At 42.4% G+C, this 19,731-nt stretch overlaps 1 protein-coding gene and 1 long non-coding RNA gene across 3 annotated transcripts in view; both read left to right on the plus strand.

The window, feature by feature from the left end:
• The window catches only part of SPECC1L (sperm antigen with calponin homology and coiled-coil domains 1 like), a 153,376-nt gene that overhangs the window by 130,322 nt on the left and 3,323 nt on the right, over positions 1–19,731 (plus strand). For both annotated transcript variants that reach the window (XM_079149700.1, XM_079149701.1), the window contains exons 14-15: positions 17,337–17,453; positions 18,270–18,329. In XM_079149700.1, coding sequence (XP_079005826.1) covers positions 17,337–17,453; positions 18,270–18,329 — 177 coding nt within the window. The remainder of the gene's footprint in view (positions 1–17,336; positions 17,454–18,269; positions 18,330–19,731) is intronic.
• LOC306667284 lies at positions 11,172–16,278 on the plus strand. The gene is made up of 2 exons (XR_013765487.1): positions 11,172–12,668; positions 13,703–16,278. It is a non-coding gene; the product is annotated as an uncharacterized lncRNA (long non-coding RNA).

Raw genomic sequence — 19,731 nt, forward strand, 5'->3', positions numbered from 1 at the left:
TGTTTGAACATATACCTGAGAGTGCAGTTGCTAAGTCATATGGTAACTCTGTTTAACTTACTGAAGAACTGTTAGACTTGTCCTCAGTGGCTGCATTATTTTACTTTTCCTATATTTCCACCAGGGCTCTGATTTCCCTTACATTCTCACCAACACTTGTTATCTGCCCTCCTCCCCCTCTTTATATTTTATTTTATGGTGTGCTGGGATGACAGAGTGCCAGCATTCCAAGAGAACAGGTTCCTGCTTAGGGGTTTGAACCATCTGAGAAAATGAAGTCTGAAATGATCAGTAGAAGATTAAAGACAAAACCAAAGGTTAGATTTAAAAAGCAGAGTGCCTGATGGGTCTTTCAGTCCTGATTGAACTGGAGTTGAACAACTGAAAAAGGCCCCAATTCTGTATTTAAGGAGGAGTACATCAAATGCAGGGATAGATTTCAGTGGGAGGAGTTTTGTTTTGGTGCTCGTTTCCTGGTGTGGCAGGGGTCTTGCAAGTAAACAGGTTGATTGATGTTTGGCAAGCTATGCCCATCTCAAGGAGGCTGTGCTTGAACTTGAGTGGTGAGCCCAAACAGGGTGCCACTTGAATCAGGTGTTCTTGAACCATTGGATTCCAACTGGGAGTTCCTAAGACCAGGCTTCCCTGTTTTATGACTCGAACATCACTTGGTTCACACCCATGGTTCATAGGTGGCTCCCAGAACCGAGGATTGAACAGGGCCTTGTGCATGCAGATACTCTACTATTGAGCTACATTCCCAGCTTATTTTCCTTTTTCATTCTTTTAATAATAGGCATCCTAATGAGTGTGAAGGGGCATCTTATTGTGGTTTTTAATTGCATTTCCCTGATGATTAGTGGTGTTAAACATCTTTCATATGCTTGTTGGCCATTTGTGTGCTTCTTTGGAGAAATATCTATTCAGATTTTTTGCTCATTTAACATTCGGGCAATTGAGTTGGTTGTCTTTCTGTCGCTGAATTGCATGTTTGTTGAACATGATAAAAGTAAAACAACCCTCGTATACACACCTCTCTAGCTGCAGTTCATCACAGGGTCCTTCCACTCCCCTGCCACCTGGAAGGTTCTAAAGCAAACTACAGCTAGTTATTGTCATGAGAGTTCAGACTTCACAGTTGAACCATAGTTACTGTTGGTTTGCTTGAATTAAGATCCAAATAAGAGTCCCACATTACATTTGACTGAGTCTGTTTCATATATATTCCCTTCTCTCTTTTTTCCTTGCAGTTTATTTTTGAAGGAATTGGATCGTGTATCATGAGGAGCATCCCACATTTTAGATTCTGCTCATTATATTCCCATAGTGCTGTGTCTGGTGTAAACTGGTAGAGCTGGCAGGTAGATCTGATTCCAGGTCATACTTTGATAGAATCTCCTCCACTGTGGAGTTATGTGTGTCCTTGTAGTAGGACTGGCTGTCTGTTTCTATGTCATTACCAATAATCATCAGTTATTCTTGCCAAATGGTGCCCTTCTAACTCTGTTGGTCGTTCGTTCATCTTTAGTAGAATTACTTTTTACAGAGAAACTCCTTCATCAGCTGTTAGTTTGCCTTGTTACACAGTGCAGTCAGGAAAGGTCTGTCTGGTGCTTGATCCTCTCCTTTGATCTAGCTCACAGGTTTCCAAGCTGGGCTGAGCTGGCTGTGCTTTTGTGAGCATTGAAACTCACACATTTCACATTTTAGATGATCCAGTCTATTGCATTTATTGCCTACAGTCTTAGGGTTTGTATCAGTGGTCTTTCCTCTGGGTATACAACAAGTAGGTCATCTGGAGGAAGATCTTTTAAAAAAAAAAATGGTGCACAGACTCACTCTGACCACTTGGATCTGCCTCTCTGAGGTGGAGCTGAGCATAGGAAAACCTGAAAACACTTGTCAGGTGATTGTGGTACACAGTGAGAACTGAGGGTCCTTATTGGAACCCCTCCCACCAGGGCACGAGACCCTGTCAGAGGCTCACTGGCTGACTGCCCTGACTTCTTCCTTCTCCTCTCTATCATGGAGATGCCAACACCTAGACTTGGTGACCCCTCCCCTGGCCTGGAACAGAGATTCGCTCAACTTCAGGAAGGAGACAGCATAGTGATCCCCAAGGCCACATCCTACAGGTGCCCCTTTATCCCTTCCAGAACCTCTGGGCCTTCTGTGTTTAACAACACTGCCAGAAGAGATAAAAAACCATCTCAGTTTTTGTTTTTTTTTTTTCTTTCTTTCTTTTAAACATGGCAATCCCCCCATGACACCACACACACACAAAAGGTGCCCCTCCTGCCTCACCCAGGGCCCACAAAGCCTCTTAACCCTGCCCTATGACATGGGGGTTTGGTTAGTAACTCACTCCTGCTCTTGAAGGCCAGCCTGTGACCCCCAGGAGTTTTCCTTCATGCTCAGCAGCATGAAGCTTGTTCTGGTGAGGACTCCACTCTCCACAGCCTGAACGGGCATGAGGAAATGGATGATAAGTGAATCATGCCCTTTGGCTTTCTGCCCTGTGCCCATAAAAATGGCATTTTCTTAAATAGATCAGAACCTTAATAGCTATTTAAAGAGCATGTGGTATTTAGGGGCGTATTTTATGGCTCTTAAATAAACTTTAGACACATTAAGACATTTTGAGATATTTTGTGATATATTTTTTACTATTCTATTTTGTGGAAATTTGTGTTATTTCTTGGCTTTCGTACCCCATCCCACAACTCTTAGTGTGTACTGTGAGTGGAGATAGGGCCTACCTGAAGGCCAGACAGAGGATTCTTCCCTTGAAAAGGTAGAGAAGCCAGGTAGGGTGGGAGGTGTGATGTTCTGTTCCACACCAGGAGGCCTTGAGGGATAACCAGGAAACCACCTAGCTAGGCATGTCACAATCTTACAAGTCCTAAGTTAACTTTAGGAGGATGAAAAAGACATCAGATATACCACAAAACAGAACACATCTGTTCCCATCACATTGTAGTCCATGTTTTCTAGATGGACTGACTGATTTGAGAAAATGGGGCAGAGCTCCCCTGTTGAGTGCCTATAGTCTTTTTAGAACATTTGTTGTGGTGCCACAACAGTGCTCTTGTTTTTGATCATGATAGATGATCCAGGCAGAACTGGCATGTAGGATAGAAAAACCCTAAATTGACCTGAAAATGAAATTACACAATGTTAATTTATCACTAAGAAACTTGCATTATAATTACTAGTTTGTTTCCTGTGTCTTTATTTTAAAAAGAAAATTGTTTCCTTCTTAGGGAAATTGGCACTATTGCCAGCAAATAGTGAACAATGGAAAGTCCGTCTATTAGTGTGCATTTTCCCCTCCAATAAAATCGGGCTTGGCTCAAATAAAGAGTTTATTTTGAAGAGATCTGCTGACCTGCCCCAACAGCTAGCCTTGTAGAAGTCAGGACTTAGAACCCTTGGTCCTGTAGCCACTTTGTTAATCTAACAAATAAACAGTCTTTCAAAGGAGGGAAACCCCTAGAAGATAAGGACTTGCCTTATGCACCAAAAGGGCACTTTTTTCCTTTTATTTTTCATTTGTATTTATTTTATGCTGAATTTATTCCTGTGCCACAAGTGTTTGTTTCTTCTGTTATATCTTTTTATTTAATGCAGCCTCCTCTTCTGCTTGAGGAACAGTATGCTCCTTTCAGTAAGGATCACTCAGTGTAGCAGGGGTGCTCATTGTATGGGTTAGTTTGTGAGCTCTGAGTGTGGCAGCACATCTTCAGTGCTTTATTCACCTAGATGTGTTCAATGGCCAGAGAGTCTACATCTAAACCTTTCAGGTCAGCATTACTCTTTGCATTTTTAAGTAAAAATTTAGCACTTTTTGAGCCACCAACCTTGTGTTTGACTTGTGAACACATAACTCTACCATCACAACACTGGAATGGTGCACGTTGCTGCTGCTGCTGCTTTTTTTGTGGGGGGAGGCGGGGGTACTAGGGGGTGAATCCAGGGGTGTTCAACCACTGAGCCACATACTCAGCCTGTTTTGTCTTTTATTTGGAGACAGGGTGTCACTGAGTTGCTTAGAACTAACTTTGAACTAACAATCCTCCTGTCTCAGCCTCCCAAGCCACTGGGTTTACAGGTGTGTACCACTACACCTGACACACATTGCTTCTTTAAAGTGACATCTTTCAGAGACTTGGTGGCTTTTCAGGTATGCATAAACTCGATGGCCTGGGCATTTTCATGAGCATGAACATGAAGATTTGAACTTGTTGATTTGCATGATTTTGTGGGGGGTTTGAGTCATGAGAGTGGTGAATCTTTTTCACAGGTCACCACTTAAGGAAGATAGGCTAAAAGGACACTTTTTAAAAATTGAAATCCCATTTCTAGACAACCTTTGTGAAATAAACACATTGTCAAAAATGTATTTGTGAAAGTTGTATTGCTACTATAGGTCATTCACCTTTGTACTGCTCTGGTTTCTGAAAATCTGATTTTTGGCTCTTCTTCCCTTAATGGACCATTGCTCATTGTGGTTAATGGAGGCCCAAATGTTCCTAACTTCAGGAGATTTTTTTTTATAAAGCCCTCTTGGCCTCTTAGCAGCATACTGCATTAACTACTCCCTCCCTCCCTCCCTCCCTCTCTCTCTCTCTCTCTCTCTCTCTCTCTCTCTCTCTCTCTCTCTCTCTCTTTATTTATATATATATTTTGGTGTGTGGTGCTGGAGATCAAATGTAGGGCCTGGTGCATGCTGGTCAAATGGTCTACCACTGAGCTATAACCCCAGCCTTCTCCTCCTTTAAACACTCTTCCTTTGCCTTCCAGTTCCTCTCCCTGCTCTGTGGCCTTCCTTTGTGTCCTCTTAAGGCTGTTCTCTGGGATGTGGCCATTACTTGTGAGAGTTTCAAAGACTCCTTGCATCTTTCTGCCCTCTGCGCCATCCCTAAATAATCCTTAGCTGGAATACTGATGATATCACGTTTTCTTTCTCCCCTCATTGCCTCTCATGAGCTTCACAACCTTGTGTCAGTTCTAGTGGGCCCTTTTTGGGTGTCTCCATCCAAAATGCACCTCTTCTTCTACTTGACACCCCACCTCCAGGGAGCTCTGCCTCAGTGAAGGTCACCATGGGTATTTCAGTTCTGCTCACAGAAGCCAAGGGTCATCCTTGGCACTGCAGCACTCCCTGCATGTGTCCAGTCTGTCACCAAGTCTAGTTTGCTTTAGCTCCCAAGCATCTCTGTAGCACCCTCTCCTTTCCCTAACTGACCTGCAGGCCCACTCAGCACTGTTCCCCTGCTTCTGTCTGTTTTTCTGATCCCAGTTTAACCATACTTCACTTTGGAGCCTTCCTCCCACCCTGAACTGTGTCAGGTCCACCTATCCAACTCTGTTCTTCTTTAAGAACAAAAAGCCAAGATATGATCCCAGGGCCTGGCCTCAGGTGTAGATTCACTGAATGGGCAAATGAATCCTCATAAAGAACAGTCTGTCCTCAGTCCTTTGCTCAGAACATTCAGCTTTCCTTTTCCCCCCCAGCAGTCCCCAGGAGCATGGCTAAAGCCACATTCACATGCAAGTCTACTCTTAGGCCACAGTCCTGAGGGTGTTGCTGCCTCCTCCTTTTCTTTTCTTTCTTTCTTTTTTTTTATATTTCTTATTTTTACAGACAAATTTTGATTCATGTACACAAATGGGGTACAGCTTTTCATTTCTATGGTTGTACACAATGTATATTCACACCATTCATGTAATCATACATATATATAGGATAATCCTGTTTCATTCTACTGTTTTTCCATCCCCACCCCCTCCTACCCCCTTTTCCTCTACACCCTCCAAAGTTCCTTCATTCTTCACTTCCCCCCGCTACCCCACATTGTTATATATTGTCATGCACTTATCAGAGAAAACATCGACCTTTGTTTTTTTGGGCTTGGCTTCTTTCACTAAGCATGATATTTTCTAACTTCATCCATTTACCAGCAAATGCCATAATTTTATCATTCTTTATGGCTGAGTAATATTCCATTGTATATATATACTACAGTTTCTGTATCCATTCATCAATTGAAGGGCATCTAGGTTGGTTCCACAATCTAGATACTGTGAATTGATCTGCTATGAACATTGATGTGGCTGCATCACTGTAGTATACTGATTTTAAGTCCTTTGGGTATAAACCAAGGAGTGGGATAGCTGGGTCAAATGGTGGGTCCATTCCAAGCTTTCTGAGGAATCTCCATACTGCTTTCCAGAGTGGCTGTACTAATTTGCAACTCCACTAGCAATGTATGAGTGTGCCTTTTCCCCCACATCCACGCTAACACTTATTATTGCTTATGTTCTTGATAATAGCCATTCTAATTGGAGTTAGATGAAATCTTAGGGTGGTTTTAATTTGCATTTCTCTAATTACCAGGGATGATGAGCACTTTTTCATACATTTGTTGATTACCTGTATATCTTCTTCTGTGAAATGTCTGCCCATTTCCTTAGTCCATTTATTGATTGGGTTCTTTGTATTTTGGGTGTAAAGTTTTTTTAAGTTCTTTATAAACTTTGGAGATGAGTGCCCTGTCTGAAGTGTGTGTGGAAAAGATTTTCTACCCCTCTGTAGGCTCTCTTTTCACATTGTCGATTGTTTCCTGTGCTGAAAAAACACTTTTTAGTTTGAATCTATCCCATTTATTGATTCTTGCTTTTATTTCTTGCGCTATGGGAGTCTTGTTAAGGAAGTCTGGTCCTAAGCCAACATGGTGGAGATTCAGGCCTACTTTTTCTTCTGTTTGGTGAAGGGTCTCAGGTCTAATTCCTAGATCCTTGATCCATTTTGAGTTGAGTTTTGTACAGGGTGAGAGATAGGGGTTTAGTTTCATTTTACTGCATATGGATATCCAGTTTTGCCAGCACCATTTGTTGAGGAGGCTATCTTTTCTCCATTGTAAGTTTTTGGCACCCTTGTCTAGTATGAGGTTACTGTACTTGTGTGGGTATGTCTCTGTGTCTTCTATCCTGTACCATTGGTCTGCCTGTCTATTTTTGGTGCCAATACCATGCCATTGTTGTTACTATCGCCCTGTAGTAGAGTTTAAGATCGGTGTAGTGATACCTCCTGCATCACTCTTTCTACTGAGGATTGCTTTGGCTATTCTGGGTTTCTTATTCTTCCAGATGAATTTCATGATTGCTTGCTCTGTTCTGTAAGGAACATCATTGGGATTTTAGTTGGAATTGCATTGAATCTGAATAGCACTTTTGGTAGTATGGCCATTTTGACAATATTAATTCTGCCTATCCAAGAACATGGGAGAGCTTTCCATCTTCTAAGGTCTTCCTCAATTTCTTTCTTCAATGTTTTGAAGTTTTCATTGTAGAGACTTTTACCTCTTTGGTTAGATTGATTTCCAAGTATTTTATCTTTTTTGAGGCTATTGCAAATGGAGTTGCGTTCCTCATTTCCCTTTCAGATGTTTCATCACTTACGTATTAAAATGCATTAGATTTATGTGTGTTGATTTTATACCCTGCTGTTTTGTTGAATTCATTGATGAGCTCTAGAAGTTTTCTGGAGGAGTTTTTTAGATCCTCTAAATATAGAATCATGTCATCAGCAAATAGTGACAGCTTAAATTCCTCTTTTCCTATTTTTATCCCTTGAATTTCTTTAGTCTGTCTAATTGCTCCAGCTAGTATTTCAAGATGATATTGAATAGAAGTGGTGAAAGAGGACATCGCTGTCTTGTTCCCGTTTTTAAAGGGAATGCTTTCATTTTTTCTCCATTAAGAATGATGTTGGCCGTGGCCTTAGCATAAATAGCCTTTACAATGTTCAGGTATGTTCCTACTATCCCTTTTTTTCCCTAGTGTTTTGAGCATGAAGGGGTGTTGTATTTTGTCGAGCACTTTTTCTGCGTCAGTCGAAATAACCATATGATTCTTATCCTTAAGTCTATTGACATGATGGATTATGTTTATTGATTTACGGATGTTAAACCATCCTTGCATTCCAGGGATGAACCCCACTTGATGCACAATTTTCTTAATATGTTTTTGGATACGGTTTGCCACTATTTTGTTAAGGATCTTTGCATCTATATTCATCAAGGATATTGGTCTAAAATTTTCTTTCCGGGCTGGGGAGATAGCTCAGCTGGTAGAGTGCTTGCCTTGCAAGCACAAGGCCCTGAGTTCGTTCCCGGTACCGCAAAAATAAATAAATAAATAAATAAATAAAATAAAATAAAAAATAAAATTTTCTTTCCTTGATGTGTCTTTTCCTGGTTTGGGTATGAGGGTGATATTAGCTTCATACAATGAGTTTGGTAGGGTTCCCTCCTTTTCCATTTCCTGGAATACTTTGAGAAGTATTGGAATAAGTTCTTCTTTGAAGGTCTTGTAGAAGTCGGCTAAGAATACATCTGGTCCTGGGCTTTTCTTGGATGGTAGGCTTTTGATAGCTTCTTCTATTTCATTGCTTGATATTGATTTGTTTAAATTTTGTGTGTCCTCCTGGTTCAGTTTGGGAGTGGCATATGTCTCCAGAAATCTGTCAATATCTTCAGTATTTTCTATTTTGTTGGAATATAGATTTTCAAAGTAGTTTCTCATTATGTTATGTATCTCAGTGTGTTGTGATATTTCCTTTTTCATCTCAAATTTTAGTAATTTGACTTTTCTCTCTTCTTCTCTTTGTTAGTGTGGCTAAGGTTTTGTCTATTTTGTTTACTTTTTCAAAGAACCAACTTTTTGTTTTGTCAATATTTTGAATTGTTTCCTTTGTTTCAGTTTCATTGAATCAGCTCTGATTTTAATTATTTCCTGTCTTCTACTACCTTTGCTGTTATTCCGTTCTTCTTTTCCTAGGGCTTTGAGCTGTAATGTTTAGTTGTTGACTTTTCAATCTTTTCTTGAATGCGCTCCATGCAATGAATTTTCCTCTTAGTACAGCTTTCAGTGTCCTAGAAATTTTGATATGTTGTGTTGTCATTTTCATTGACCTCTAAGAATTTTTTTTATCTCCTTCCTGATGTTTTCTGTTATCCATGTTTCATTCAATAGCATATTATTTAGTCTCCAGGTGTTGGAATAATTTCTGTTTTTTAATTTGTCATTGATTTCTACTCTCAGTCCATTATGATCTGATAGAACACAAGGCAGTATTTTTTCTATTTTTTTGCATTTCCTAAGGACTGCTTTGTGGCATAACATATGGTCTAGGTTATTGATTGTGTTATTGAGTTCTATGGTTTCTTTGTTGGAAGATCTATCTGGTGGTGACAGTGGTGTGTTAAAGTCACCCAGATTATTGTGTTATGGTCTATTCAATTCCTGGAATGAGAAGGATTTGTTTGATGTACAGGGATGCACCGTTGTTTGGGGCATAAATATTTATGATCGTTATGTCTTGAAATGTCCTTCAGTATGAAATGTCCTTCTTTATCCCTTCTGACTAACTTTGGCTTGAAGTCCACTTTATCTGAAATAAGGATGAAACCCCCGCTTTTTTACTGAGTCCGTGTGCGTGGTAGGTTTTTTCCCATCCTTTCACCTTTAGTCTGTGGATGTCTTTTCTATGAGTTGAGTCTCTTGAAGGCAGCATATCGTTGGGTCTTTCTTTTTAATCCATTCTGCCAGTCTATGTCTTTTGATTGATGAGTTAGGCCATTAACGTCACGGTTATTATTGAGATATGATTTGTAGTCCAGTCATTTGGGCTTATTTTTGGTTTTTAACTTGGCTTAGTTTCTCCTTTGAGTGGATTTTTTCTCTAATGTAGTTCCTCTCTTTGCTGACCTACATTGTGTTTTTTGTTTCCTCCTCATGGAATATTTTGTTGAGAACATTTTGTAGCACAGGCTTTCTATTTGTAAATTCTTTTAACTTTTGTTTATCATGAAAGGATTTTATTTCATCTTCAATCTGAAGGTTAGTTTTGCTAGGTATAGGACTCTTGGTTGGCAGCCATGTTCTTTCAGAGCTTGAAATATGTTGTTCCAGGCCCTTCTAGCTTTTAGAGTCTGGGTTGAGAAGTCTGCTGCTATCGGTATTGGTTTCCCCCTATATGTAATCTGATGCTTTTCTCTTGCAGCCTTCAAAATCCTATCTTTATTTTGAATGTTAGGCATTTTCATTATAATGTGCCTTGGTGTGGACCTGATGTGATTTTGTGCATTTGGTGTTCTGTAAGCCTCTTGTAATTGATTTTCCATTTCATTCTTCAGGCTTGGGAAATTTTCTGCTATTATTTCATTGAATAGGTTGTTCATTCCTTAGGTTTGTATCTCCGTGCCTTCCTCAATCCCGATAATTCTTAAATTTGGTCTTTTCATGATGTCCCATAGTTCTTGGAGATTCTGTTCATGATTTCTTACCATTTTCTCTGTTTGGGCAACTTTATTTTCCAGATTAAATATTTTGTCTTCATTGTCTGAGGTTCTGTCTTCCAAGTGGTCTAGTCTTTTGGTGATGCTTTCCATTGTGTTTCCTTCATTTCAAGGATTTCTGTTTGGTTTTTTTTTTTTGTTTTGTTTTTGTTTTTGTTTTTGTTTTTTTTTTTTTGAGAATCTCTCTATCTCTTTCTTGAAATGATCTTTTGCTTCCTGCAGTTGCTCTTTCAACTGCTTATCAGTATTATCATTCATTGCCTGCATTTTGCTCTCTTATCTCATCCTTTGCTTCGCGATCATCTTAATCATGTATAATCTGAAGTCCTTTTCTGACATTTCTTCTACCATACTGTCATTGGATTTTATTAGTATAGAATCTAGATTTGTTTGGATCATTTTCTTCCCTTGTTTTTTCATGTTGTTCATGTATCTTCCCCTCTAGCAGTGCAGATCTGGGGTATTACAGATTACCCCCTATTGGCTTATAGTGGACCTATAGGTTTCCAAAATCTTTTCTTTAAGGGGAGATCAATATTAGCAGTGCCCAATTCAGACACTATGCAATCCTAGACCAAATAGCTCCTATGAGGACATTAAGAATATTGTCATAATAAACAGAATGAGTTCAATTATTATCTACAGTGTAACAAACAGATTTGCAATAAGGTCTGTAGTTTCTAATGGAGGATAAAGAGTATGCAGAGGAATGTAGGATGTAGCTGTTAATGGGATAAAAAAAAGAATATATAGACGTTGTAGATAATAGAATGATCAAAAGAAATTGGTTGTTAGCATGCGAAAAGGGAGAAAGAGACTGAGGAAACCGATAAACAAAAGGAAAAGAGAGCAAGAAAAGTAAAGAAATAAAAACTTAAAATTGATCAATAAGGAGAAAAAAGAAAATCTACAGTATAACAATCATATAGTAATGAAACCTCTCAGTCTTCAGTAGCCTGATGCATAAGAGGTACCTGACAATGAGCTTCAAGTCTCCAGAGGCATCTTCGGATGGGAATTGCTCCACCTAAAGATCAGAACCATGGCTTCCAGGATAACAGGATGGCCACTCTTGCTTCCAAATGTGTTGGCAAATGGGGAGTTGCAACTCGGGGTGTGGACTGGTCAGCTGGAGATCCTGGGTTGGGGTGCGGTTGGTCAGGCAGGTGTTCTGGAGGTGGGGTGTGTTTGGTGTGGTTGCAGCATCCTGGAGGCGGGGTGCAATCAGTCGGTCTGGGGGTCCTGGTGATAGGGCACAGTCATTTGGTCTGGGGGTCCTGGCAGCAGGGAGCAGTCGATGTGAGGTCCCCGGAGTCAGGGAGTGATTGATCGGGCTGAGGGACCTGGAGACGGGGCTCAGTCAGTCTGGCCAGGGGTCCTATGGGGCCTGGCTGTTGTCTCAAAATGGTGGCAGCCATGTGTAATCAAACCTGCAGGTACTGTGACAGTGAATTTCCAGGCAACAGCAGGCAGCTGGTACTCTACTGGCCGTTGCGATCAGTTTGCTGACTACTGTTGGACGATCAGGAGGTGAACCTCGGTGGTGGATGATGGATAGGTTAAAGGCAGGCAATGGACAGGCAAGAGGCAGGCAAATGGCAGATGACAGGCACCTGACAGTGGGCACTTTGCACTCAAAAAGGCATCAATGTGCTGGCTGACTGCAGGTGATCGCGGTAGAAAAATGAGGTGAACAGCAGGGGATTGATAAGCAGCAAAAACTGCCTCACCAAGAAACAGATATCCTCTGCTTGAAACCCGAGTTACAGAGTGACCAGGAACGCAGCCTCCCTCTAGTTTGCCATCTTGGATTGATGATGCCTCTTCCTTTTCGAGGTGAAGATCTTTGCCATTAGAAAAAGAACACAGCTCTGAACCCTACAACTCTTCTGTTTTTATGCTGATCTCACAAAACCTTTGCAGGCCTACAGAAGACAGCTCCACATGGTGCCATCCCTCCAGTCCTACCATAGGGGGCAAGCTCTGCCTCATGACTTTTGAATTGCTTTGAGACAAATGATTGTAGAGCAAGTTTCCTACCACTTAGTGCTTAGTATTTTAGCTGTTGGGATTTTGGATAGTTATCTTAATTCCTTATCCAAACCTCAGAAAAAGAAAGCATAGAGGAAGAGAACCACATTCCAAAAGACCAATGATTGTGCTTCATATTTTTGTGTGCAGAAAAGTGGAGGTTTATAAGGTACATTATACACTGGGGACAAGCAGCCCTCCAGGAAGGGAAAGCAGGCTGGAGCATCCAGTGACGCTCTTGCTTGTAGTGTCTGGATCGCTTTGGTACCATCTGTTTCATAGCACCTGCTTCTCTGCAGTAAAGACACAAAACCAAAAAGACTCCTTACGTGTGTAAAATGCAACAGTTTCCTAGGGGATTAGTGACTTGTCATCTGTGTGGGTCAGCATTTGTATATCCACTTTATAGAAGCCCAAGACTGAGCCGTGACCATGTGTCAGCCCTGATCCACACCCCACAAGCTTCATATTGGTGCTTAACTGTTTTTTCCAAAGCACAAAATCTTCAGCTTTTTTCATTTGTCTAGAAAATCCAGGCTGTCACTTTATTTGGCCCTTACGGGTAGAGGTAGAATGACACATTGCAAAGACCATCAGTCCCAAGGAAAATTCACCTAACTGCACTCTGATGTTGTCCCTTATTCAGAAAACAATAGGAAGTTTAGCCTGAATTCCTGCTGGTGGGGATGGAACATCAGGCTGCTTCCAGGCCATCCTGTGAGAGCAAAGACATGAAGGAATGGCCAGAGGCTGGTTCTGGTGGCCACCTGAAAGGTGGGGTTAGGGCCCCAGGGCTACCACCCTCTAACCTGGCTGCATATGTGGCAGCACCTGACGGGGGGGGGGGTAGAGTCTTCACTGGGTGGGAAGGGAAAAGCTGTTTCTTTGGTATTTCAGTATGATTGTACCTTTTGGTATATTTTTTCTCCAAGATACTTGCTAATCCTGTCATTGTATTACTGGGACTTGATGGTCACATGATGAAGAGCTCAGCAGAGGAAGGTCAGGAGTTCTCATCTTCCTCTCTTGCTTTTCCCAGCACCATGCTTCTCAGCCTTAGAGAAGCAGCTTCATTCTTTGCAGACCTTTGTATATTCAGTTGTTTTTTTGTTAGTTTTGTGAGCTCTGAACATTAAAAACAATGAAACAACTGGTAGGATTAGAAGCAGGGGGCCTACTCTCAGGCTGCAGGTTTTCCCTACTTCCTGAGGAACACCCCTATTCAAGACCATGCTATCTTCCCCACAGAGCCTTTGGGTGGGACTGGAAGGCAGAGGTGCCAATGGATTGCTTCTTAATGACTTCAGAATTCTCAGCCCCCAACTTACCTCTTAGCAGTGCCACAAGCAGGCAGCCTGGCCTGGCTCTTCTCCAGTCTCAGAGGGTAAAGGATATGGCAACTCTAGCCAATCTGCCTAAGTTTGGACTTTCTTTTGATCTGAAATGTTGTAAGGGACAATTGTTAACTATAAGGGACAATTGTTAACTATCCCACACCTAGAATCCTAGGTATACCTAGAATCCTCCTGATACAAGTAGCTGCGGCATGTCCTGAACAAGTCTCCTCTTCCTGCAGGTTCCAGGTTGGGTGAGTACCTGAGCTACAGCTCCTTTCCCCCACTGAACTGGGTGTGTCTGGAGGAAGAGAGGTGAAAGGCCCAGTTCCCACAGCCTAGAATCCAGGGCACAGGCCTCTGCTGTGGGGCTCACAGTGAGCCCAAACACATCCACCACCCTACTGGAGCAGCCTCTTTCAGGGAGCAGAAAGGGCAGTTGTGGCAGGAAGAGGAGGTTTGTCTTCCTCCAGAAATGAATGTGACCTCGAGTGAGTTGGTGCCATTGGCCTCGTAGGGAGCTCCACATGTTATTAAAAAGCTTCCTGCCCTGCTCTCTGCAGGACAAGGCCAACGTCCTTGGCTTTTTCATCAGCCATTTACTCATGAGTACCAGTTGGAGTCAGGAGGAGTAGGGAGGGGCTTTGAAGCTTTTTTTCAGTACCTTTAATGAACTTCTTCCTTTGCCTTCTGAATAAGGGGTTCTACATTTTCATTTTGCTCTGGGCCCTACAGATCATGTTGCCAGTCCTGGCCTGTTCTTCATTTGTCTTCCATAATTCATTCCATTCCTGCCTCTTCTCTGCACCCAAGTGTAGACACACACACACAGACATATATTTTAGATGTTGATAGACCTTTATTTTATTCATTTATTTATATGTGGTGCTGAGAATCGAACCCAGTGCCTCACACATGCTAGGCAAGTGCTCTACCACTGAGCCATGACCCCAGCCCCAATTGTAGACTTATTTCAGAAATATTGTGCTTTCCTCAGAGCATTAGGAAATCTTACCCAGACACCTATCATAAAGCAGACACACTTTCTGTGGTAGTTTAACCTGATTTTTTATAACCCAACATACCACCTATAGCCTGGGCAACTCTCTGGGCTTCCCTGAGCCGAACCTTTTTTTAAGACTGCTTTAGGGTGGGCTGGGTATATAAGAGCACTTGTCTTGAATGCATGAGATCCTGGGTTCCATCCCTAGCATTGCTCTGGGGTAACTGAAAATTAGAAATACTGCTCATAGGATGCTTAGGGCAAGGGTTTCTATACTGCCTTCCCTGCTGCCTGAAGAGCACCTTTGACAGGTCGCCTCTCATAGGTTGTAGTTTCCTTCCAGATGGAGCTGGTTGCCCTGACTGGCTACTTCCTGAGGTTCAGATGTGATAAGAGGGGCATCCATGTATTGCATATGTGCCTGTCTTCTGTCTCTCCATTTGGGGTCTTCTTAAATTGGCAGTAACTGTGAAGCATTGTTTATTATGAGGTGCTTCCATGACATCATCAGAACCCCTCAGGGAGAAGTGACTTTTAAAGTCAGAGTAGAGATGCTGGTGGAGAGTGACTGGGAAGGCTGAGGGCCACAGCATTGAGACAGGCAGAATTCTGACCAGGCACAAGTATTTTGAGACAGCTGATGTCACCAGACACTGGACAAGTGCGCCCTTTGATAACTGAGTCATATGTAGCACCCCAGCCACTGCCCATTTATGCCACTTTCCTCTGTAGCTTCTGGCAGGTTTCCACACTGTTGTGCCTTGTTGTGACCTCTTTCCTCATAGCAGTGATATTGATAATGGTCTCTGGGTTAGATCAGAGAAACTGGAAGCAGCTGATGGTCAGGTTAATGAGGGGAAGAAATCTATGAAATAACTCTCAAAACTGCTGTCCTTCTGAAGGCTTAGGCTTGGAGCAGCTGCTGCCAGAGCACTAGATTCTGCACACGTGCAGTCATGGGTGAGGAAACAGGCTTTGATGGTGAAGCTCATGCTGCTCTGTGAGAGGACCACCTTGAGATGTAAGGCTAGATGAAGCCAATTTCCCCAGAAGCTGCCCAGCCTCACCTGACCTTCACTGGCTCCATAGACACATCATCATAGCTTTGTGCATCGGTCCCCATCATCCCTACCTGTCTCTGAGCCTCAGGTTCCTCTCTTGGCATGAGGACCTATCAGTTTGTAAAGAGGGGTTAAGGATGGTAAAGTACTTTGTAAACTTTGTAAAATTTTTCACAGCTATGAATAGTGTTGATCCAGCACTGGGCTGGATCCTCAGCACCATTATTCTGTGGCTCACACATTCCTGAGAGGAGTAAGAAATGCTACTTAGGGACTGGGTGATTTACCTTAAATGATAAAAGTTGGGCTTCCTGTTAACCTATGAAACTGACTGTCAGTGCAGTGGAAGGTGGCATGATATAAACAGTGAGAGCCAGGCATAGCAGCACACTCCTGTAATTCTAGCTAATAGGGAAAATCAGGCAGGATTGCAAGTTTGAAGCCATCCTGGGAAACTCAGTGAGCCCTGTCTCAAAATAAAACATCCCTGGGGATGAAGTTCAGCAGTAGCATATCCCTGGGTTCAGTCCCTAAAGAGAGAAATAAATGAGATGTGAAAAGTGGGGAACTTTTCTTTTTTCTTTTTTTTTTTTTTCAGTTTGTGACATTTATGTAATGTGTGAATTACCACAATTTAAATGTATAGTTTTATCTTCAAAAGAATTCTTAAAAATAAGGGAAAAACTCAACCAGGACTGGGGTGGTAGCTCAGTTGTAGAGAATTTGCCTGGCATATGTGAGGCACTGGGCTGGATCCTCATCACCACATAAAGATAAACAAATTAAATAAAGGTATTATGTCCAAAAAAAAAAAAGGAAAGATAAAAAAAGAACTGCATACCACCTGAGCTACAATTTAACACTCTGAATATGTGCCTTTTGTAGTTACAAATACATTCCATTTAGACATGCAGTAAGGGGCCCCTTAAATGAAAGGAATGGTAGCTCTTGGGCTGCAAGGAGAATACACAGCCCAGTGTTAAAATTATTTTTTCAACTGTGGCCATGTGAGAGTGGAAACTATAGTGATCTACAATGCAATGTGGTACTGAAACCCAGCCTGGGTGCGGAGGTCAGCACCTCAAGCAGGGTAAACAGTGTTCTTGTGTTGTGCACACTCTGAGATGCATACTGACTTGGTGTTTCTTTTAAGTGCTTCAGCAAACAATGGGAAATGAGTTGCATTTTAATAAATGATGCTTTAAATCTCATTGGTCATCACCCATATTCTGCAGTCTGTAATGTCACCATAGCCAGGCACTGGAGAGACCAACCTTAGCTGCCTGGAGGTTTCTCAGTATATGGAGCAGCTTATAAATCATGTGACCATGTAGGGGGAACGATGGGGGCAATCATAAAATGTCCAGTTAAAACAGTAAGTGGGGAATTGGGACACAGCCCCTAACATACTCCAGAGCTTGTCCTGCATGGGGTTTGCTTTTGTGTTTTGGAAGCCTTGTGATATCAGAGGTTTCTCCAGTCTCCCAGCACCTCCTGAGAGGATCACATGTATCATTTACTTGATTTTCTTCTTTTCACTTAGAATATCGACATTACAAACTTCAGCAGCAGCTGGAACGATGGGCTGGCCTTCTGTGCACTTCTGCACACGTATCTTCCAGCCCACATTCCATATCAAGAGCTGAACAGCCAAGATAAGGTAAGGCAGGCCATGGAATGGCTGACTCCTTCCATCAGTGGTTCGCACACAACAGTGCTGGCTTGGGAAAGCTACATTCTAGTTCAGTCTCATTCTGGGATCGGTCATTGATGCTCAAGACAACCAGTCCCTGACCTAAATGTTATGGAACATTTGGCCAGTTCACAGTTCTCCATGTGATGTTCTCCCTAATAGAAGTAGTCAATCCTTGGGTGACAACATTTAGGATCAAGTGCCTCAAGAAATAGCCAGGAAGGGCTGTTTATGGCATGAGCAGTCAGGGTAGCGCCACCCAGACCAGAAGCTGTTCTCGTCATCTCAGGACATGGCCCTTTCTGCACTGTGGGTCTCAGAAGTGGTGAGGAATATCAACCCTGTACAGTCCCAGACCATGGTTTAGGACATACCATCCATCAGACTCCTCAGGCTCAGGGGATAGCCCCAAAACCCCTGCTCTGATCCCCCATCTCCCCCACAGCAGCCACCAGCCCTGAAGACAACTCTTAAAGAGCCTCAAAGGAGGATCAAAACACCTGTTGATAGGTGTTTTTCTCTAGCTTTTTGGGTACATCTAGGCAACTCAGGGTCTGTGTGTCAGAAGTGAACCTTCCTGAGTGAGGAAATAAAATGGCTGGGTAGAGAGGAGGATGGGCAGGATCCACCCGAGGTATCCACAGGATCCTTGGTACAGACTTGGAGACTTGAGAGTCCTGGTATGGGTTTGTTTTGGTCCCAAACAGAAGTGAGTATCTGTCTTCCACATCACTTTTCTCCTTGTGTTGTCTGTATGTTGCAGCAATGTGATTTCTTTTACAGAAAAGGAACTTCACACTGGCCTTCCAGGCAGCTGAAAGTGTTGGCATCAAATCCACACTGGTGAGCCACTGGTGGTCCCCACAGAGAAGTCACAGATAGGCCCTCTTGGTTAGAAAGAGTGTGGTCACTGGATGATGTGGCTGCATGAGGGTCTTCGGGCCAAGGGAGGGTCCCATCTGGGTGGGGTGCTAATATGGGTTCTCACTGCTGCCTATGGCACCTTATGCCTCATACAGTACTGTTACTTATGATTGCCTCTTCCATAATGAGATACTGGGTTTCAGAAAAAAAAGAAATGTCATATTTATAAATGTCCCTTTCAAAGACATCTTGCACAAGTATGTGTGCCTTTTGTTGATCTAGAGGGAGAGGCAGGATGCGTCATGAGTCCAGGAAGACAGCTTTAGAGACTGAGTGATGCTACCTGTACTTCCTCAGAATGGCTGTGGGAAACTGCCACTCACCATGAGAGAAACAGGTCTAGAAAACCTTGTAGTCTTGGGTCCATCTCAGGCTTCTGCCCAACCTCTGCTGGGGCTCAGAATAGACACAGTCCTGTTGGGAGTCTTGTCACAATCAAGCCCGACGTTCTAGGACAAAATACTGTGTCAAACTGGGCATGCTGTTGCATGCGTATAATCCCAACAGCTCAGGAGACTGAGGCAGGAGGATTACAAGTTTAAAGCCAGCTTCTGCAACTTAGCGAGGCCCTAAGCAATTTAGTGAGACCCTATCTCTGAAAAATAGGAAGGGATAGGGTGTGGCTCTGGTTAAGTGCCCTTGGGTTCAATCCCTGGTACAAAAAAGGAGGGAGGGAGGGGGAAAACTAGGTCCAAATGCAAAGCAGAGCTTTTTACTACTAGGGATGCTTTTACTATATAAACTGAGTACTGTACCATGGCACAGACCATAGTGTGTAGTTCGAGTTTTCAAAAAGGAAAGGGCCTCATGAGGCTACCAAAGAAAGTTCCTAGGACCCCCAAATCCCTCTGCAGTCCTCCAAGGCCACCTCCCCATCCTTGAGTACCCATCACCCCAACTTAAAACAGCTGCACGCACCTTGCAGAAGTATTTACACTCATATTTACACTACAAGAGTGTTCACATCACAAATACATCTTCTAAATACATAAAAATACACTTGCTTAGGGTTGCTTCTATTCAGCTGTATAGGGGAAGATAAAGTTATAGTTGCTGAAATATGTTCCTATTACTGGAATATATTTCACATGTGTGACATTCTCATATATAAAAAGTGGGCAGTTTCACCACTCGAAAAAACTTAATAGTCAAGATTCTTGCCTAGCAAAGTGGCACACACCTATAGTTCCAGCTACTTAGGAGGTTTAGGCAAAAAGGTTGCTTGAGCCTACAAGTTCAAGATCAACCTGGGTAACATATCAAGACTCCATCTCAATTAAAAAAAAAACAAAACTTGCATTGAGTTATCAGGCTTCTGTTT

The sequence above is a fragment of the Sciurus vulgaris genome, assembly GCF_902686455.1.
Source record: "Sciurus vulgaris genome assembly, chromosome: 8".
Classification (NCBI taxonomy): Eukaryota; Metazoa; Chordata; class Mammalia; order Rodentia; family Sciuridae; genus Sciurus; species Sciurus vulgaris.